This window comes from Vipera berus (assembly GCF_964194415.1).
Source record: "Vipera berus genome assembly, chromosome: 4".
Lineage (NCBI taxonomy): Eukaryota > Metazoa > Chordata > Lepidosauria > Squamata > Viperidae > Vipera > Vipera berus.
In genome coordinates, this window is record NC_138206.1 from 72,726,748 (window position 1) to 72,749,834 (window position 23,087).

General features: G+C 39.9%; 1 protein-coding gene across 2 annotated transcripts in view; it reads right to left on the bottom strand.

Moving 5' to 3' along the window:
• The window catches only part of MSL3 (MSL complex subunit 3), a 47,431-nt gene extending 27,759 nt beyond the window's left edge, over positions 1 to 19,672 (bottom strand). For both annotated transcript variants that reach the window (XM_081327331.1, XM_081327330.1), the window contains exons 1-4: positions 19,057 to 19,672; positions 9,677 to 9,759; positions 8,952 to 9,047; positions 7,820 to 7,917 (exon numbers count right to left, since the gene is read on the bottom strand). In XM_081327331.1, coding sequence (XP_081183457.1) covers positions 7,820 to 7,917; positions 8,952 to 9,047; positions 9,677 to 9,759; positions 19,057 to 19,389 — 610 coding nt within the window. In that variant the 5' untranslated portion in view covers positions 19,390 to 19,672. The remainder of the gene's footprint in view (positions 1 to 7,819; positions 7,918 to 8,951; positions 9,048 to 9,676; positions 9,760 to 19,056) is intronic.
• Between the last annotated feature and the right edge of the window lie 3,415 nt (positions 19,673 to 23,087).

Sequence of the window (23,087 nt, forward strand, 5' to 3'; positions counted from 1 at the left end):
ATGTGTGGGAGGGCTGGTTTGCTGAAGGCAACCGCTTGGATTGTTCCTGCTTCTTAGCTCGTGTTTTATGGTTGGTGTCTTGTCTTGCTCTTGTTTTATGTGAATAAATTTGGCAGGCTTTATTCCAGCCTCTTGCCGTTTGTAAAGGGGTCGTCCCTGCTTTTGCTGCAGGGCCGGTAGCAGGCTGGTACAGAACACACCTTTGAAGAATTAAAGAATCTGCCAACAGCACCAAATCTTATTATTTTCACCTCTTGATACAATTGTCCTGGTCCAAATAAACTCCCTTCCATATTTTCTCCATCTCCATCTTCGAAAACCTGTATCTGTTGACTATTTAATTCTTCTGCCAATGTATTTAATTGTTCAATTTCTTCTGTTGAGTTCTGCCCCAGTAAAATATTAGTTGTAATCACAGTTTGAGTTTGTTTCATCGAGATACTTTCTAGTTCTTTTCCAAAAGCTCTTATTTCATCGCCAGCTGTAGATTCTGAGTCTTAGCCTCTAGTGGTGAAATCCACCTGGGTGTTTTACTTTCTAACAGGTCTTTATATCTCATCCACACATTAATCAATGACTTTCTAATTATATGATTTTTAAAGCCTTTAAAGCCTTTTAAAGCCTTTGTTGTTGTTAGCTGCGAAGTCGTGTCCGACCCATCGCGACCCTATGGACAACATTCCTCCAGGCCTTCCTGTCCTCTACCATCTTCTGGAGTCCATTTAAGCTCACGCCTACTGCTTCAGTGACTCCATCCAGCCACCTCATTCTCTGTCGTCCACTTCTTCTATTGCCCTCGATCTTTCCCAGCATTAGGCTCTTCTCCAGTGAGTCCTTCCTTCTCATTAGGTGGCCAAAGTATTTGAGTTTTAGCTTCAGGATCTGACCTTCTAAAGAGCAGTCAGGATTGATCTCCTCTAGGACTGACCGGTTTGATTGCCTTGCAGTCCAAGGGACTCGCAGGAGTCTTCTCCAGCACCACAGTTCAAAGGCCTCAATTCTTTGGCGCTCAGCCTTTCTTATGGTCCAACTTTCACTGCCATACATTGCAACTGGGAAGACCATAGCCTTGACTATACGCACTTTTGTTGACAGGGTGATGTCTCTGCTTTTTAGTGTGCTGTCTAGATTTGCCATGGCTTTCCTCCCCAGGAGCAAGCGTCTTTTAATTTCTTGGCTACAGTCCCCATCTGCAGTGATCTTGGAGCCCAGGAAAATAAAATCTGTCACTACCTCCATTTCTTCCCCATCTATTTGCCAGGAATTGAGAGGGCCAGATGCCATGATCTTGGTTTTCTTAATGTTTAGTTTCAACCCAAGTTTTGCACTCTCCTTCTTCACTCGCAACAAGAGGCTCTTTAGTTCCTCTTCACTTTCTGCCATTAGAGTGGTATCATCTGCGTATCTTAGGTTGTTGATGTTTCTTCCGGCAATCTTAATTCCAACTTTTGATTCATCTAGCCCTGCCTTTCTCATGATGTGCTCTGCATATAAGTTAAATAGGCAAGGCGACAGTATACAGCCTTGCCGGACTCCTTTCCCAATTTTGAACCAATCAGTGGTTCCGTGTCCAGTTCTCACTGTTGCTTCTTGGCCCACATATAGGTTTCTCAAGAGACAAATAAGATGGTCTGGTAAGCCCATCTCTTTAAGGACTTGCCACAGTTTGTTATGATCCACACAATCGAAGGCTTTAGCATAGTCAATGAAGCAGAAGTAGATGTTTTTCTGGAACTCTCTAGCTTTCTCCATGATCCAGCGTATGTTAGCAATTTGATCTCTAGTTCCTCTGCCTCTTCGAAATCCTGCCTGTACTTCTGGTAGTTCTCGATCCACATACTGCTGGAGTCTAGCTTGTAGAATTTTAAGCATAACTTTACTAGCATGAGAAATGAGTGCAATGGTGCGATAGTTTGAACATTCTTTGGCACTGCCTTTCTTTGGAATTGGAATGTAAACTGATCTTTTCCAATCCTGTGGCCACTGTTGAGTTTTCCAAATTTGCTGGCAAATTGAGTGTAGCACTTTTACTGCATCGTCTTTTAAGATTTTGAATAGCTCAGCTGGAATACTGTCACCTCCACTAGCTTTGTTGTTGCTCAGCTTTTCTAAGGCCCACTTCACTTCACATTCTAGGATGTCTGGCTCGAGGTCAGTGACCACCTCATTGTGATTATCAGGGACGTTAAGCTCATTCTTGTATAGTTCCTCTATGTAATTTTGCCACCTCTTCTTAATCTCTTCTGCCTCTGTTAGGTCCCTGCCATTTTGGTCCTTTATCATGCCCAGTTTTGCATGAAACGTTCCCTTCATCTCTCCAATTTTCTTGAAAAGATCTCTGGTCCTCCCTATTCTATTTTTTTCTTCTATTTCTTTGCATTGTTCATTTAAGAAGGCATTCTTATCTCTTCTAGCTATTCTTTGGAATTCTGCATTTAATTGGGCGTATCTTTCTTTTTCTCCCTTGCCTTTTGCTTCCCTCCTTTCCTCAGCTATTTGCCCATAGGGTTTTCATGGCAAAGATACTGGAGTGGTTTGCCATTTCCTTCTCCAGTGGATCATGTTTTGTCAGAACTCTCTGCTATGACCTTTCCGTCTTGGGTGGTCCTGCACGGCATAGCTCATAGCTTCATTGAATTACGCAAGCCCCTTCGCCACGACAAGGCAGTAATCCATGAAGGGGTTTTTTCCCTCTAATGACAGGTTTTTCCCTAAAACTTTGGTTTTACTCTTATTCAATTTAAAACCTGCAACATGTCCGAACTCTTGTATTATTTCCAGTGCTTTAATTGCACTGGTCTCTGGATCTTGTAATGTTAACACCAAATCATCAGCAAAGGCTTTTAGCTTACCGTATATTGTTTCGAACCCACTACAATCCCTTTCACACCTTCCTCTTTCCTTATCATATTCAGCAAGACTTCCAGAACCGTAATAAACAACAGAGGGGAGAGTGGGCACCCTTGCCTGGTACCCTTTTCAATTCTAATTTCCTCCAACACCACATTATTAACTATGATTTTTGCTTTTTGCTCAGAATAGATTGCGTTTAAACCATTCATAAAACTCTGCCCAACCTCCATATTTTCAAAATTCTTCTTCATAAAACTCCAAGAAACGTTGTCAAAGGCCTTCTCCGCATCAGTAAACATTAATATAGCCTTACAGTTCTTTTTGGCCTCTAACCTTTCCAAAATATCTACTATATTCCTAATGTTATCCTTCATATGTCTACCAGGTAAAAAACCTGCTTGATCATGATGAATAAGATCTTGAAGGACCTTCAATTTTGTAGCCAAGATATTTGCGAAAATTTTGTAATCCACATTTAACAAGGAGATTGGGCGGTAATTCTTTACTTGAGCTCTGTCTGTATCTGGTTTGGGTATCAGCGTAATAAATGCTTCTCTCCAGGTCTCAGGTACCTTAGCCCCCTCTAGTAATTCATTGCATACTTCCATCAGTGGCTGAATCAGCCAGTCTTTCAATGTTTTATAATATTTTGCTGTCAATCCGTCAGGTCCTGGTGCCTTGCCAATTTGCATTTGATTAATTGCTGCTTCCAATTCTTGTCTTGTAATCCGGTAATTGAGTAGGGTCCTTTTCTCTTCAGGAATTTTCTGCCATCCATATTTGTCCATCCACTGCGATAATCAAGTTCGCAGATGATACAACTGTGGTGGGTCTTATTACAGGTGGGGATGAGACAGCATATAGGGCGGAGGTACAAAAACTATCCATATGGTGTAGTAACAACAACTTGCACCTAAACATTGGCAAGACGAAAGAGATGGTGTTAGACTTCCGGAGAAAAAAGGAGGAACCTGCCCCACTTGACATCGGAGAGAACTGTGTAGAGAGAGTTTCCTCCTTTAAATTTCTGGGAGTCTACCTCTGTGAAGATCTGACCTGGAAAGTTAACACAACTCAGGTGGCTAGAAAGGCCCAACAGAGGCTTAACTTTCTTAGGGTCTTGCGGAAGAACAGGGTAGAACAACAGCTAATGACCCTCTTTTACCGGTCTACTATAGAGCGTCCTCTCGTATGGTATTGTGGTTTGGTATGCTGGTCTGACAGCCGCGGACAGGAAAGTATTACAGAGGGTAGTGAGCACAGCACAAGACATTGTGGGCTGTTCCCTGACACCACTGGATGACATCGCCAGGGCTCGTTGCCTTGGAAGAGTGAGGAAGTGAGGAAGATTCTCAGGGAAGATTCTCAGGGATTCTCAGGGATGACTCACACCCTACCATCCAGTAGGAGATATAGGAATATAGCCAGCCGTACCAACAGGCTGAAAAATAGCTTTTATCCGTGGGCTGTTAGGCTTTTAGGCTGTTAGGCTTTTAAATGGGACATAATCTTATGCAGAATTGACTTGGGAGGCCGGTGTGTGGTGTAGTTGGTTCACATAGTGTGGTGGGATGGAGGGTTTGTTGTCACTGTGTGTTGGGGGGAGAGAGCACGGGGGGAGGCTCAGCTAATCTCAATGTACACATGTTGTACTTTGACAATAAAGGTTTATTATTATATTATTATTATTATTATTATTATTATTATTATTATTATTATTATTATTATTATTATTATTATTATTATTAATTATTATTATTATTATTATTATTATTATTATTATTATTATTATTATTATTATTATTATTATTATTATTATTGTCCAATAACTGTTCTGTTTTAATTAAGTCCTCTTTTTCTTTCTTATATAGCTGCTTATAATTTTTCTGAAAACATTTCCTAATTTCTGCAGGGTTCTCAATAGTCTTTTCCTCTTGCGTTATCATAGTTATTGTACTTTGTTTCTGTCTCTTTTTCAACTGCCAAGCTAGTAACTTGCCACATTTATTTGCCGATTCAAAAGACCTTTGCTTCATCATTTTTATTTTCCATTCAATTTCTTGATTAATTATCTGAGAGAATTGTGATTGAAGGGCTTTTATTTCTTTTTGAACCTGTTGATTCTTTGGATTACTCCTCAATTTTTTCTCTTTCTCTTTCAATTGGTTCAAAATGATATCTTTCTTTTCATTTTGAGCCTTCTTCCTTATTACATTCTGTTGAATCAAAAAACCTCTCATAACCACCTTACTTGCGTCCCAAATGACCCTTTTTTCTACCTCTGTATTCAAATGTATCTCAGAATAGTCTCTTATGGTTTTTTGGGTCTTCTCAACAATCTGTTCACTTCTCAGCAAGGCATCATTCATTCTCCATCTAAACGAACCCTGTAGAAACAGTTTTAATTCCAGCAGCACAGCATTATGGTCAGAACAAGTCTTTGGGCAAATCTCTGATTTGTTTATTCTCGTGGCCAAATCTCTTGTTGTCCATATATAATCGAGACGGGAACACGATTTATTTGCGTCAGAGAAAAACGTGAAGTCTTTCTCCAATGGGTTTTTCAATCTCCAAGTATCAATCATATCAAAATTATCCATCATTTCAAAGAAAGTCTTTGGTAGTCTTCCATCATTAGAAATCTTCTGTCTTTGTGATCTATCCATCAATGTGGAGACTACTCCATTCAAATCTCCCATCAATATTATCTTATAATCCATATAATCCAAAAGTACATCATGTATCTTCTTGTAAAATTCATCCTTACCTTCATTTGGTGCGTAAATTCCAAGCATGAGCAACTTATCGCCTTATGCTGTTATTTCAACTGCAAGATATCTTCCCTCATCTTTAAACAATAATTTTGCTTCAAATTTCTCTTTAACATAAATCAGTACTCCTCGTTTTTTAACTTTGTCTGCCGAAATAAATTCTTGACCTAATCTTTTATTTTGCAAGATTTTTCTATGAGTTCTCATCACATGTGTTTCTTGCAGGCATATCACATCCAAATTCTGTTTTTGCAACACGTGATGGATTCGGTTTCTTTTAGGTTTCGAATTTAAACCATTCACATTCCGTGATAAAATTCTTAGTGCCATATTGTTTTACTGTACTGCTCTTGGCTTAGCTCCTGCCCTGGCTGCTAGCAACCCTACGTCGAAAAGAGGTGGTAATTCCAGTTATGGACCAGGTCTTGCTCCTGCTTCCAATTCGAGATCTTTTACGTTCTTCTCCAGAAATCTTTCCTTCTCTCCCAATGTTCGAATTCGAATCTTCTTCTGTTGATATTTAAAATATAATCCTTCGGGGAATTCCCAACGAAAATAGATCCTTTTCTTTCTTAAGGCACTAACCAAATCTGTGTATTTGCTTCTTAAATCCAAGAAAATTTTTGGGATATCCTTAAAAAGGACCACCTGTTGCTCTTGGACTTTCAAATTCTTTTGATAGTGAAGTCCCAAAATTTTATCTCTTTGTTCTTTAGTTTGAAAAACCACCATACAATCACTTATAAATTTCGAATCTCTCTTCTTTGGTTTCGCTCCAAATCTATAGGCCTTCACTATTATTGTTTCCAATTCTTCTTTTGTCAAATCCCACGATGCTTCAAATTCCTGGATTATTGTTGCCTTTAAGTTATCTTGTTCTATTTCGGGAAACCCTCGAATTCTTAAGTTCATTTCCCTCTCCTTCATTTGCAGGAAAGCAATTGCTACCTGGGCTTGGTACTGTTGTCTTTCCAAATCCTGGACACGTCCTATTTCCAATTGAGTAACTCTTGTATCCACTTCTAAAACTTCTGTCTTAACCTGTTGAATTTCCTTATTCAGGAAGCCAATTTCCTTTTTTATCTCTTTAAATTCCTCTGTATGTTTATCCTGTGTCTCTTGCAAGCTATCCTGCCCCTCCTTTAATGTATTTAACATTTTGAGCACTTCCTCTTCAAAGGTTGGGGAGGCAGAAAGTTTCCTTCTTGTTTTTGGTGCAGTTGTAGCCTCCGCAGCCATAACAAACTAAAGGCTCAACAGTTTAAAATGTCAAGGTCTCTATTTTGTCACTAGCAGTCAGCCAGTTGCCACAGCCAGAGCACCAGTTCCGCTCAAACAGGCAGTTTTACCAGTCTTCTTCTTCTTCTTTTTTTTTGAAGCAATTTATGTTACAAAGCCAATAAAAAGTCAGTATGTAGAAGTCTAATCCTTAGAGGTTCGATTGCAACAGTTCAGACTGTCACAGTAACATCAAAAGTTCCAATAGGAAACAAGGATCAAAGACTTCCAATCTCTTTATTGCATCACAATGGAGTCTGCTGCCTGACCAGGTCTCCCTCCCAGGGAGAGAGTCGGCTTAACTTATATATTTTTTTCACAGCTTTCCCACACTTCTTGGGTTGTTTTCCCCTTTAGGATTTTCATCCATGGGATCATTCATAGGTTCTCTCTGAATTTGCTAAAGTCGGCTCTTTTGAAGTTTAAGACATTGGTTGGATTGTTTTCTATTGCTAGTGTTTGCATTATATTAAATTCCAGAATCACGTGATCACTTTCACCCAAGGTTCCAGCAATTTCAATTCCCTCTATACATTCACTTTCAAAACCTGAACTCAGAAGCCTTGTGAAACTTCTTTAAAGGACACTTAATTCAATAATATAAAAAATAAGTGACCTAAAAAGAATCTCAGAATGTATATTTAGTATGGGTTTTTTTAGTATTTTTAATGTACTGGTTAAATTCAATTATCCAAATAGATACTAAAAAGAGAGAAAAAAATCCATGGTCTACATTCTATATATATGGTTATATTTGTCTTTTTTATACTACAACTACCTTAATCAACTTTTCTTTTAAGTTGCAAGTATCTGTGGAACAGAACTTAAATTATTTTCCTGCTTATCAACTATAGTAATATTAATTATTATATACATTTTAATTAGATAGCACAAGTATCCCCTATATGCCAACTTACAATTTTCACTACTCCTTTCATTCTCTTCAGTAGGAAGGAGCTTCAGCACAGAATCAACGCCTGGCAATCTGCAACGCCCTTTCTTTCCTTTTCTTCTCCTAAAGAAGATTGAAGATAGGCTACCATTTAGCTAACATGATTTTTCACCTGCTTTAAAGCAGTAAAAGTAAAAATCAGCATTGCGGAAATGGGGCATATTTGTGTTTCTTTCTCTGACATAAAAAACATAGATTTCAAATATATAGGGGTCAATTCATATACAATATGTATTACAGTAACATATCTTTTTTTACCAGTCTATAGTTTACCATTGACCAGATCCTAGTTTACTTTTGTCTAATAATCTCTATCATCCTATCTAAGTCAAACTAAAACCATTATTTTAAGAATAAAATAAAAATAAATCAGCAGGATATAGAGATCAAGTAATTCCTTCTTCCATAAGAACAGCAAAAAAGGAAAACCTGTCTTGTTTTTTACCTGCTACTAATAAGCATTCTCCCCATTTTATAAAACTTGTAACCAGAAATGATTCTCCTGCCATTATAACAGCAACATGTGACTTTATAAGGGCACCAAATATTTTAGAGTAAAAATATTGTATTTAAAAAAAACAGGAAAAATCATCTGCACATATAGATAGCTGCACCAGATATCCAGGATTAAAAATTAAAGACATTATAGCCGATACTGAAAGGGATGCAGTGGCTCAGTGGGTTAGGACGCTGAGCTTGTAGATCAGAAGGTCGGCAGTTTGGTGGGTTGAATCCCGAGTGCCGCGTAACAGAGTGAGCGCCTGTTACTCATCCCAGCTTCTGCCAACCTAGCAGTTCGAAAGCACGTAAAAATGCAAGTAGAAAAATAGGGACCACTATGGTGGGAAGGTAACAGCGTTCCGTGCGCCTTTGGCGTCTAGTCATGCCGGCCACATGACCATGGAGACGTCCTCGGACAAGCGCTGGCTCTTCAGCTTTGAAACAGAGATGAGCACCGGCCCCTAGAGTCGGAAACGACTAGCACGCATGTGCGGGGGAACCTTTACCTTTTACCTTTATAGCCGATACTGAAATTAAGTCATTTGAAAATGACTTAAATATTTCAAAAAAACCTGTTAACCATATTTGATCCTTACATGCGAGCCACAGCTTTTCTTGCCAATTTGCGCTGCAATCTGCGATTTTCATCAGTGTCACGAAGTACATGATGTTCAGCTGCCCATCTGTCCCAACTAAGTAGTTTTTTTAAAAAAAAAATAATTATTTTATTATAAAGGATGTCTATCAAGCTGATTGAATGTATAAGATAAGCAGCAAATGAATTTGAACATTACTGTGCATATATCTCCTAAGCTTCCAACTAATATGAAGTGGCACTCTGTATGGAGCAGGTAAGATACATTATGGATTCCATTAATACAGGTAGTCCTCAATTATTATCATTTGAACATTGATGTCACTATACAAATGGCACAAATCACCTGGGGATTTTGTAAAATTAAGATAAAATTAACAGAATTGTCTCATTCCAGTTATGTAAGGCCACCATTTTAGAGGGGGATGCTGAGATGGAAATTTGATTTGCATATAAAATCTACTGAATCAAGATTTCATATTACTTAAAATTAAAATCAGAAACATCCTAGCAACCAGGGTACTATACAGATTACTTTGCAGATTAACTATCAAGGACTTATGATTTAGCAGCACTTTGTACCAGCAGAAGCTTCCAAATCATTTTTAAAGTCAATCAGAACATATTAGAGTCCAAGCTTCATCTAGAGTAGTATGAATTATATCTGAATTACTAATTCTCTCCTAGTTGGTAATATTGTATGTTTTTATTCAAATATATGCTCACCTTCTATTCCAACCATTAAAATGGATCAGATATTCTGGGACCTTTCTTCCTTTCTCATCTTTTCCAATAACAATATCAACAATCTAAAATCAAACACATGTATGCTTACACAAACATTTTATAGGAATTATTATTATTATTTTTACAATTCATTGTTTTATAATGTAGGAGTATAAACAAAGCAATTAAAAACATATTCCACCACTTCATTTTAAAAGATTAAATATATTTCAGAGATTAAATGCAGTAATTGGATGCAATAACATCTCTCCATTACAAAAAAAATTAAACTGCCTAGAATAAACTACCTCAATTTGCAACAAATTTAAATAAATAACTCTAATGAGTTTTGGTATTTACTTCCTTTAGAACAGTGGTCCCCAACCCCCAGTCCATGGACCTGTACTGGTCCGTGGCATGCCAGCAACCCGTCTGCACAAACAAGCAAAGCCCCATCCACAGGATGCAGGCAGCACACAAAGCCACGCACCCTCGGGTCCATGGAAAAACCTCTCTCCACGAAACCAGTCCCAAGTGCCCAAAAGGTTGAGGACCTCTGCTTTAGAAGTTAATAAGGTATAGGTAATTGAAGTAGGCAATAACATCACACAGCCTGCCACAGCAATATATTCATAATGATATCACTACATGATATTTGGGTGTTATTGTGATCTGTGTCATATTCTATAGAATGGGTCCAAAAATATTATCAACAGGAAATTATCTGTGAATATAAATTGTCAGTTATTTTTCAGTTATACGTTTGTTCTAAATATGTATTATTAATTGGTACTTGTCATTGGCTTTTCAAAATTTGATTTCTTGCCTACTTTAAGAAATTCATTAACTCCTCCTCCCAAAAAAGTAGAAGTAATACTAATTTGCTTTAAAAACTCACTACTATTTATTTGGAAAACTCTTTATGAACAATTAGCACATCTATATTATTGGCTAATCATATATAAACTGAATTCTGTTGTGAAATCCGTATTATCCCTATTTCATTTCATTTTCAAGCAAGCCAGATGACAGAAATCCAGTAAGGAAGGGGTCCCCAACACCTGGCCCACTACCAGGCCATGGTTTATTCAGAACTGGTCTGCTCAACTTGTGCAAGCGATGGGCCGGCATGCATGCACCACAGCACAACTTCCACAAGTCGAGCAGTGTGCACATGCATGCCAGCTCACTGATTGCGCGGCCCGGTTCCCCTCTCCCTCCCAGCCAGGTCACCAAGCCGCAAAGGTTGGGGACCGCTGCAATAAGGGAAGCATTACTCCTCTTCAAGCTCAGCCTTCAAGATAAAGTAGAAATCAACTGCTTCCTCTTGAAATATTTTGGATGTTTGTTCCCTTATCATCCTACATTATTATTTGAAAACTTGCAGGCTATATTTGGCCCGTATGACGTGGTTCCTGGAATTCAGGCATTGCACTTTGAATCAAATTCTATATAGAATAATAAAGGTGGAAGGGATCTTGGAGGTCTTCTATTCCAATCTCCTGTTCAAGCAGGAGACCCTGTACCATTTTTAGATAAATGATTATTCAATCTTTTCTTAAAAACCTCAAGTGATGGAGCACCCACAACTACTGAAAGCAAGCTGTTCCATGGGTTAATTGTTCCAACTGTTAAGAAATTTCTCCTTAGTTCTAGGTTGATTTTCTCCTTGATGAGTTTCTATTCATTGCTTTTTGTCTTGCCTTCAGGTGCTTTGGAGAATAGATTGAACCCCCCTCTTTTTTATGGCAGCCCCTCAAATATTGGAACACTGCTATCATGTCACCTCTAGCCCTTCTTTTCATTAAACTATTGACATACCCAATTTCTGCAATCATTCTTCATATGTTTTAGCTTCTCTAATCATCTTTGTTGCTCTTCTCTAAACTCTAGTTTCTAGAGTCTCAACATCTTTTTTATATTGTGGCAACTAAAATATATACCAATTTGCAAAATCAAAATTCAATTGCACACCTTAATTTAGAATACAGGGCACTTCTGCGCAAGTTAGCTCCATTACAATGCTCAAATCTTTATCAAATAACTGTCACCAGTGAACATCTCAATTTTACAAAAATAGGAATATGTTAAACCATTCCATTTTAAATTATGTTTATCTATATCTATATCTATATCTACATCTACATCCATCCATCCATCCATCTATCTATCTATGATAAAGCATCAAATCATAAGAATAAAAAATATCTTGTGAAAAAGGATTGGAAAGTGAAGGTGAATCTTGCTTTGTTGTAGACCCTCAAAGACTGTTATTGGTGCATATGATGCACTAATCCACAATTAAAGTGCTGCATGCTATATAAACCTAGGACATATATTATATAGTTTTTTTGGCTTTCCAAGAGACTAAGAGTGGAATGGAATGTGGGAGGCCTATAATGTTTACCTCCACTGTCAAATCAGTATTCCCAACGAAAGGCCAATCCGCATTGAGGGGAAAAAGAATTCTAGAAATAAACCACTAGCTAAAGAAAACTTTGGTTTCCTGGATTATGGACTGCATTTCCTACAAAAAGGACTCTTGGCAAGGGATGGGCTGCACCTTACGAAAACAGGGAAAAAGGTACTCAGAAAAAGACTGGCCCAACTCATGAAAAGGGCTTTAAACTAAAATTGAGGGGGAAGGGTGACCAATTTTTAGAATGTCTAGAACACAAAACCAGTCATACACTGAGAAAAAAAAAATATTTGATCCCCTGCTGATTTTGTACGTTTGCCCACTGACAAAGAATGATCAGTCTATAATTTTAATGGTAGGTTTATTTTAACAGTGAGAGACAGAATAACAACAAAAAAATCCAGAAAAACACATTTCAAAAAAGGTATAAATTGAGTGGCATTTTAATGAGTAAAATAAGTATTTGACCCCTTCGCAAAACATGACTTAGTACTTGGTGGCAAAACCCTTGGTGGCAATCACAGAGGTTTTTTGTAGTTGGCCACCGGGTTTGCACACATCTCAGGAAGGATTTTCTCCCACTCCTCTTTGCAGATCTTCTCCAAGTCATTAAGGTTTCGAGGCTAACATTTGGCAGCTCAAACCTTCAGCTGAGATAGGGAGTGATAAGAAAAAAGAAACACTCAAACACAATCAAGAGATGCAGGAAACATACCCACGGACAGGCATACAAGTCGTAAATGCTTATATACAAATGCTCAAAGCTTGGGGAACCAACAGGATGAACTAGAAGCAATAGTACATGAGGGTGGGTATGACATAGTTGGCATTAAAAAAACCTGGTGGGACGAAACCCATGATTGGAATGTACTGATGGATGGATACAAATTGTTTAAAAGAAATAGATCTACAAAAAGAGGACGGAAGTTGTACTATATGTAAGAAAACACTACATCTCTACAGAAATGCACATGATCAAAGATAAAATCCCTCCAGAAAGTATATGGGTTGATATAAAAGGAAAAAAAAGTGAAATTGCCATGGGTGTACAAGATGAACTCTTTGCCAACCAGTTATCAAGCGTATGTAGGAAGCATACCTCAGTAGTAATGGAAAACTTCAACTATCTAGATATCAACTGGGAGACAAACTCTGCAGAAGTGGGAGATCGAACAGATTCTTAACCAACCTTACCGACAACTTTATCATTCAAAAGGTGGAGGAGGGAACTAGAAGTAAAGCTATACTGGACCTAATTCTAACTAATAAAAAAGTGATAGAGGGAGTTGAGGTTGCAAGAACCTTGGGTGAAAATGACCACATCATACTGAAATTTGATATAATGCAAACACAAGCAATAGAAAATAATTGAACCAGGGTCTTCAAAAGAGCTGATTTTAACAAACTCAGAGAAAACCTAGGAAAGATTCCATGGACGAAAATCCTAAAGGGGAAAATAACTGAGAAAGTGTGGGAAACTCTGAAAAAGGCAATCATAAAAGCCCAGTCCAGCACAATACCATCAAAAAAGAAAAACAAGAAATTCAAGAAGAAACCAGTATGTCTACACAAAGGTCTCTCTGACAAACTGAAAGATAAAAAGGACAAGTACAAAAAATGGAAAGAGGGACACATTTAGAATTAGAAAAGAATAGACCTGGAAGGGACCTTGGAGGTCTTCTAGTCCAGCCCCCCGTTCAAGCAGGAGAACCTATACCACGGGTTGGCAACCTGCGGCTCCGGAGCCACATGTGGCTCTTTCAGCAGTCTCCTGCGGCTCCCAGTCCTCCGCCATGTGCAGTCTGAAAAAAAAAGTTCAACCAATCAATTCAAATTTCTCACAAAAAAAAATCTTGCGAATTGATTGGCTGAACTTCTTTGGTTTGTGGGATTCTCCACAAACCTCTTCTTCAGACTGCACGTGGTGGCAGCAGAAGAAGAGATGGAGGACTGCTGGAAAAAAGGTGTGTAGGTTGGTCAGATGGGAGGGGAGGCCGGGCAGATTTCTTCCCCTTGCCAGGCAAGCGGAGCCTGAACAAACGCGCGCGCGAGGCAGAGGTGCTGCTCGGGGCCGGAGGGGAGGCCGGGCAGATTTCTTCCCCTTGCCAGGCAAGCGGAGCCTGAACAAACGCGCGCGCGAGGCAGAGGTGCAGCTCGGGGCTGGAGGGGAGGCCGGGCAGATTTCCTCTGCTTGCCTGGCAATTAAAACCACTCCTGTTACTCCTTCTACTGCTAACTTTTTCACTTGGTGCTTGGTTCCGATTTAACCTGAGAATCCCCGGATGTCACTGCTGGGGGTGGAGGAGGCTGCCCAGGTTCGGCCTTAGCGGAAGCCAACGACAGTAGCGGTGGAGGCGGCGGCGCAAGAGAGATGCTGGAGTTCTGCCGCATCTCCGTCAGCCTCCGCCTCCCCCGCAGAAACAAATCCCTGTGCCGGCTCTCATGGCAGCAGTAAGCCCCAAGGAGCAGGCAATCGCTCCGGCGGCGGCAGCTGCTGTTGGGGCCGCCCAGTGCAGTCTCCTTCTCTTTGTTTCAGTTTGCTTTCTGCATTTGAAACGAAGACACAAGATTTGGTGTTTCTCCGCGCCCGCTCATCATCAGCGGGCACGGAGAAACACCAAATCTTGTGTCTTCGTTCCAAATGCAGAAAGCAAACTGAAACAAAGAGAAGGAGACTGCACTGGGTGGCCCCAAAAGCAGCCGCCGCCGTTTCTCCATGCCCGCTTATCAGCACGCGGGGAGAAATGCTGAATCTCGAGTCTTCATTCCAAATGCTTGCCTTCTGCAATGCAAGCAACTGGGACAGCTCAGCAGAGAGAATGGGCATTTCTCCGCGCCCGCTAATCAGCGCGTGTGGAGAAACGCGGATTCCCTGTGTGCCCTTGCAAGATATGAAGGTGCTCCAGGGAAGTAACTGGGATGGCTCAGCAGAGGGAATGGGTGTTTCTCCGCGCCCGCTGATCAGCGTGTGTGCAGAAACGCGGATTACCTGTGTGCCCTTGCAAGATATGAAGGTGCTCCAGGGAAGTAACTGGGATGGCTCAGCAGAGGGAATGGGTGTTTCTCCACGCCCGCTGATGAGCGGGTGCGGAGAAACACAAAATCTTGTGTCTCCGTTCCAAATGCAGAAAGCAAACTGAAACAAAGAGAAGGAGACTGCACTGGGTGGCCCCAACAGCCGCCGCCGCCGGAGCGATTGCCTGCTCCTTGGGGCTCACTGCTGCCATGAGAGCTGGCACGGGGATTTGTTTCTGCGGGGGAGGCGGAGGCTGACGGAGATGCGGCAGAACTCCAGCATCTCTCTCTCTCCGCCGCCTCCACCGCTACTGTCGTTGGCTTCCGCTAAGGCCGAACCTGGGCAGCCTCCTCCACCCCCAGCAGTGACATCTGGAGATTCTCAGGTTAAATCGGAACCAAGCACCAAGTGAAAAAGTTAGCAGTAGAAGGAGTAGCAGGAGTGGTTTTAATTGCCAAGCGTCCCCATGGAAGTCAATGGAGGTGCCGTGGCTGGCCTTTTGAGTTGGTGAGTGAATGAGAGTGAGAGAGAAAGGTTTTTTGAGCAGTGTAAGTGAATGAGTGTTTGAAAGAGGCTTTTTAGAGCAAAGGTGAGGTAATGAGAGAGTGAGAGAGAAGCTTTTGCAAACAAAACATGAGTGAATGAGAGCGAGAGAAGCTTTTCCAAGCAAAGGCGAGTGAATGAGAGCAGAGGGGGCAGGGCGGCTGCATGTCTCCCCTTAGGCTCCACTGTTCTGTCAATCAAGCCTGTTGTCTTGCGCATGCGTGCGCATGCACGTCCTTTGCAGCTCCCAGTTTTTTACTTTTGTGAGAGAACCGGTTCCGAGTGGCTCTTTCACTGTTTCAGGTTGCCGACCCCTGACCTATACCATCTCAGACAAGCGACTTGTCTCAGACAAGTGACAAGTGATAGAGTGCCCACAATTTCTGAAAGCAAGCTGTTCCACTGGTTAATTGTCCTCACTGTTCGGAGGTTTCTCCTTAATTCCAGGTTGCTTCTCTTTGATCAGTTTCCAACCATTGTTTCTTGACCTGTATTCTGATGCTTTCGAGAATAATTTGACCCCCTCTTCTTTGTGGCAGCCCCTCAGATACTGGAATACTGCTATCATGTCACCACTATTTCTTCTTTTGTGGACATATTATATTTAGATTTCAGTAAGGCATTTGACAACCTGCTGCTTAGTAAGCTAGAAAAAGGTGGGATAGACAACATCACCGCCAGATGGATGTATACCTGGCTGACAAACCGTACTCAGCAAGTAGTCCTCAATGGTACTACATCCACGTGGAGAGAAGTAAGCAGTGCAATACCACAAGGCTCCGTCCTAGGCCCAGTACTCTTCAATATCTTCATAAATGACTTAGATGAGGGAATAGAAGGGGAACTCATCAAATTGCCTGATGACACTAAACTGTCAGGAATAGCCAACATCCCAGAAGACAAGCTCAGCATCCAAAATTATCTTGACTAACTTGAACAATGGGCCCTATCCAACAAACTGAATTTTAATGTGGAGAAAAGCAAAGTTTTACATTTAGGCACGAAAAATCAAAGGTATAAGTACAGATTAGGTAAGACCTGGCTCAAAAACAGTAACTGTGAAAGGGACCTTGGAGTCCTACTGGACGATCACTTGACTATGAGCCAGCAATGTGCAGCAACAGCCAATAAAGCTAATATAATCCTGGCTTGTATAAATAGAGGCATAGAATCAAGATCACACGATGTATTAGTACCGCTTTATATAACCCTAGTAAGACCACCCCTGGAATACTGCAGCCAATTTTGGTCACCATACTACAAAAAAGATGTTGACACTTTGGAAAAAGTTCAGAGAACAGCAACTAAAATGATCGAAGGCCTGAATACTAAAACATAAGAAGAACGGCTGAGGACTAGGGTTTGGCTAGTCTAAAGAAAAGAAGAAATAGGGGGGATATGATAGCAGTATTCCATTTTTTGAATGGCTGCCACAAAGAAGAGGGCATCAAACTATTCTCCAAAGCACCAGAGGGCAGGACAAGAAACAATGTTTTGAAACTGACCAGAAAGAAGTGTGAGAATTCAGCCCCCCAGAGAAGGAAATATTAAAAGGGCAGAAAAATATATTTTCTCAAAGGATCTTAAAGAGGCAGAAAAGCATGCCCAGTTTTCTTAACAGCCCCAAAACTCCCTCTCCCAAGCAGAAACCAGCTCTGTAGAAATGCAGATGAAATAATCGAGGAAGGTTGGAGGCCCCCAGCTAGATTAAGAAGACAAAGACACCTAAAATCTACATACCCCACCCAAACTCTAAGACAGGCCATAATAGGATTAACCCACAGATGCCAAAGGGATACAGGTCAAAATACATGACACAGGAAATACAAAGCCTCTAACAGGAACAGGAAACAACCTCAAGAGCCCCAGAGGGTATAAAAACCCACTCCCTACATGTGTTCACTCTTTTCTTCCAGAGCCATCTTTCTGTCTGGCTCTCCTCTTCAATAAACTGCAATCATCTTTCTAAAGCAGTTACCATGTTGTTTATTCCCGGCTTGGACTGAACCATGATGAAGACTTTTCCTTCAACAGAAACAACCTGTAATTAAGGAGAAACTTCCTAACAATGAGGACAATCAACCAGTGCAATGGCTTGCCTTCAGAAATCGTGGGTGCTCCATCACTGGAGGTTTTTAAGAAGAGGCTGTCACTTGTCTCAAATGGTATAAGTCCTCCTGCTTGAGCAGGGGGCTGGACTAGAAGACCTCCAAGGTCCCTTCCAGCTCTATTCTATTATATTCTATTCCATAACATTGCCACCACAAAAGACAATTATTTTGCCCTTGAATTTTATCCACATAATCTTATGGAGTGATACACCTAACCAGTGCTTTTTTTGTAAAAGAAAAAGGTGCCGGAGCTCACACATGTCATACAACCTGCCTTGCCTACCCTACAAGGTTCCATCCAAAAAAGGTGCCGGAACTCCGTTGTGAGCGTTCTATGAGAAAAAAAGCCCTGCACCTAACTCATGGGCGGTCTGTTTGGTTAATCATTATTAAGCAAAATGTTAAGAATATTGTACAAATATAGTCAAGTACAAACCACAATACTCTGAAATGAAATTTCACTTCCTTTTTTTTTAAAAAAAACTTGCATAATCAGCAAAAATGGCTGTCATGGTTCTGACAGATTCAATTCTTCAAAGAATTGCATTGGTACTGAATAGATTTTAAGCCAGTGCACAAAAATATATATAAAAAAATCTATTTTCAATTAATCAGAAGAGATAAAAACCTGGCATTCTATGTTTGAAAGCAGTTTTCAAACATAGGTATACACTATTGAGCAAACAGGCATGAAATGCCGGAGTCAGTTCAGCTGTGTGCATTAAACTGGCACTGTAGCTGGATTGTACTATAAACAGAAATACCTCATTGCCAAGTGTTTGCCTCTGATTAGGAACCGAAGAACGTGTTTATCTCACACTCATCAGAAAATAAAAAATAATAAAATTGTTACCTGCACACAGAGTTTGCCTATTGTAACCAACCATTTACTACTGTTATCCCTGAGGGTCACACTAGTTGTAAATGGACATCCTAAAGTAATTTGTGGCCCTTTTGCAACAAATACGATTAGGCGTGGATGGAGAAAGCTTTCTTTCATTCAGGGCCATCTCTTCCCTTATCCGACGCCGTACGTTTGCATGCAGCGCCCGCTTCAAAGTAGAAGCACCCCCAATGTTAATAATTTTAAATCCTACTTTTTTTTTTAAGGAGAAACGGAAATGGAAGAGAGCTGCTTCCTCTTTCCGAGCTCCTGTCAGAAGCCTCGCAAGTGGCAACAACGACACAAACAACGCCCGGAAGCGCCAGAGAGAAGGAGGTGGCTTCCGTTAGGAGGAAGCGGTTGGCGCGTGGGAAAAGAAGGGCCGCGCATTAAGCGGAGAAATCCCACCTTGGCATCATAAAGCACCTTCGCCTTGGTCGGGTCCGGCTCGAAGCAAAGAACTCTCTCGCCTTTGTAGAATTTAAATTTCATTCCCCGCGAGGTCATTTGTTCATCATGGCGAAAGGCAAAGCTAGCCACGCCCCCAAGGGAATGGGGAGAGGGAGGCGCAGCGCGGGCCGCCCAACTCCTGCTAATACTCCGCGAGGAAGGCATCCTCGAGACGCAGGCCTGCGTGAGCGAAGAGAAACAGGCTGTTTTATCTAAGCGTGCGGCGTTGTGCGTTGTGCGAATTCCTTCGTCTGGAGAATCAGTCGTCCCAAACTGCTTACCTCGGACCATAGGAAGGCCGCCTGTTTCCTCGGAAGCGTGCGTGAAAATACAGTCTTAAGTCTAAATCCAAATTTGAAGCTGTGTATGAAGTAAGAGATCTCATCACCCTTGAAATAAAGAAAACAGCCAGCACCGTCTCCATTTGAGAGAATAACATTGCGTCTTGTTCTGCCTTCAGGTACTTTGGAGAATGTTGACCGTCCCCCACTTCTTTGTGGCAGCCTCTCAAATATTGGAACACTGCTATCATTTCATTAAACTAGACATACCCAATTCCTACAAGTGTATCTTTTAGCCTCCAGTACTGCAATCATCTTTGTTGCTGTACTCTGCACCCTTTCCAGATTTCCAACATCCTTTTTATATTGTTACCAAAACTGTAGTGTGGTCTTACTAAGGAATTATAAAGTGCTAGCGTATCATTTTTTAAAAAAAAATATTTAAAAAATTTCATTTCTACATTGAACAGTGTGTTGTCTAGGCATGCAAATATTAAAATATAATAATCACATTCATAATCTTATTAAAATACAATCATATACTAGGAAATAGCAATCAAAATATTAAAAATAGTATTACATTAACATTAGTTATATAACAATCAAAGCTTGCTCATATAATCCACATATTCTCATATTTCCAACTAACCTCTGATTTTATCAGCTAACCATTGGTAAAATAAGTCCCATGTCATATAATGTTCTGTTTCTTCTTTTTCTTTAATTTTTAATGTTAACCTATCCATTTCTGAGAAATCCAGTATTTTTTTAATTATATTCTCCTCCGTAGGAGTTTCTTCATTTTTCCAAAATTGTGCATATACTATCCTAGCTGCTGTTAAAATATGTAAAACTAAGTATTACCTTTATTGTAATTTCCTAGTAACATGCCCAGTAAGAATATCTCTGGTTTTAGATCTATATGTTGTTTTGTCATTGCTTCCAACCATACATGAATTTTATTCCAGTATTTTTTTGCTTTGGGACATGTCCACCACATGTGGTAATACGAATCTGGTATTTGATTGCATTTCCAACATTTGGCAGATTTATCTTTATACATATTTGGTAGTATAGCAGGTGAAAGGTGTCATCTGTAGAACATTTTATAAAGATTTTTTTAATACGCTGTTGACATTGTAAGTTTATAGTTTCTGTCCCACAGTTTCTGCCATTTATCTAATTCTATTGTATACCCAAAATTTTTAGCCCATATTACCATTGTCTCCTTTACTTGTTCTTCCAATTTAGTACTTAATAAATAATTGTATATCCTTTTAATTAATTTCTCATCTTTTTTTATAAATCTTTTTATTAGTTCTTTTTTCCTTACATACATATGTTAATTTTTCAACACAGCATGCAGTCTGGGTTCAAAAGCGCTAATACATAGTCAAGTCCTAATTTTTGGTTCTTTCCTCTAGCCATTTGTAGAATGACTCCCAGGTTTGGTAGTATTCTGTTTCTTCTCTATCTTTCAATCTCATAGTTAATCTGTCCATCTCAGTGTATTCCAATATTTTTTAAATTACTTCTTCCTCTGGTGGTATTCCTTCACTTTTCCAGTATTGCGTGAAAACAAACTCACTTGGAATTCCAGCAACAAAGTTTTATTTAAAAAGAAGCATTTGCAAAGGCTTGGTGAACTGAAACACACACGGGAGTTCAGTCACACCTCCAAGAGCTGTTTGACACATTTTTATATCCTGCTCCCGACGCAGATTCCCCCCTCCCTTATCGCACTGAACACCCCTTCCCCAATCATTCAAAAACTACTCCGGACCGCCTAAAACCACTGTCCCTCCCATGTTCCAGGAAGCCCCTTTGTACACATCCTATCTATCACCATCTAATTTTCTGTTAACAAAACTCGGCTCCTATAGTTATTTCTGTATTTTCTCTGCTTGCAGTTTAGGTTAGCTACAACTCGTCAGAGTTTATGACTTTCAGGTGGCTTCTTCTATGATCTTTAAACTCATTAGAAATTTCTGAATAATAATCTGTTCCCTTCAATCCACCCTTTCTTTTCTTTATCCTTTCAGAAATTTATAGACAAACAAAAAAAATACACTTTGCATATAAGTTTATACTTATATGTTGGCAAGCAAGCCTAACCTATAGCGATCCCAGTTATAAAAGGGGTTCACACCCATTCTGATAGTTCTTGTTCTACCTCTTTGGGATGTTGTTCTTCCTCCTCGTTATCCGTAAGACACATCATTTCCTCATTTTTATATGGTGGGGGTTCTTCTAAAGGCATTCTTTTAGTAATGGCAGTTTCTATTAATCTCTGTACCAGTCCTCTTATGTTTGATTAGCCTGTATACACCTTAAATCTATCCATTCTATATTCCGTGGAATTTGGATATCACTATCTCCCAATATAACCGAATTTAGATCAGATTGTGTTCCCGCTGTCTAAATTTCAATTTCTCCTATAATTGGGTATGTGGGCTAAAGAGTCTGTTGATGTCAGACCTTTACATATTTTTAACCAATCCTCCACTATTACTATGTCACAAGGTTCTTCACAGGGACAGACTGGTCCACTATCCCAACAGTGATTAGAAAAACAACAGTGACACAATTGCAATCACAGAACCTATACATTATGAAGAAGTTTGTAGAATGTGGAGGTCCACAGCTTCTTCTGGAATGGAATAACATAGGCCATCACTCAGAGTGAAAAAGCCAGAAAGCTGCTACTCCTGCAATGAGAAAAATCACAAACAAACCCAGGCTATTATTTCTTCACCCCACAATGACCACATCAGTTTTTGGTCATTTTTATTCACAGCGGGTCTTCTCCAGGAATTATTTTCCACTCTTTTAGCTCCACCCTTTCTTTTCTTTCGAACTGCTGTTTCATTTGTTAGGAGGACTTAGTAGGGACCACCCCAGGCTGAAGTAAGTTTTTCTTCACACCAGCTTTTTATCAGGACCCAATCACCAGGCTGAAATTTGTGGACAGCAAACTCCAATGGAGGTGTCTGAGCTAGCAATCCTTGCTTGCTGAGAAAAGACAAAGCAGAAAACAGCCCCGGTATCTAATTCTTTATAAACGTCATTTGTTTCATATTATGGAATTTCCCACTTGAGGTAATTTAAAATCAACTTGAATGCACTGAAATAGCCTCACCATTAGATGTTATAGAGCATTTTATGTATTTGTTTACATATCATATATTAACCAATCATATATTAACCATAAAAAAGTATCAGTTGTCTCTCCCTTCAGTGGCTGCTTCTGTGTCCGAGTTTTATTCCACCAACTACTTTGCTGTGAACAAGTGTTTACCCACACTTGATAAGAAATGCTAACCACCAAGACTTCCCCAAATGTCAATTTTAGACAAAAATGCCACTGGCTGCCTCTTTTCCTCCACTTCTGGGTAAACCCCCCTTCCTCTAGCCATTCCTTTGTCTGTATTTACAAACAAATTAGTAAAGAGCCAACATAGGAGCGCTCATCAAACTCTGCTTGAGTTTGTTTGCACACAAATCTTTATTCAAAACAACATAGCTCATATATAATTCCCAAAATTTTCTCAACTCCTTCGTTTTAAACAAGGGTTGAGTTACAATTCCTTCAATTCTCTTAGCTATTATTTTCTATCTGTGTCCTGCACACAGACATAAAAACATAAAAATAAAAACAACAAAAAGCAACTCCACAAAAATAAATAAACAAGCTTAATAAGATATTCT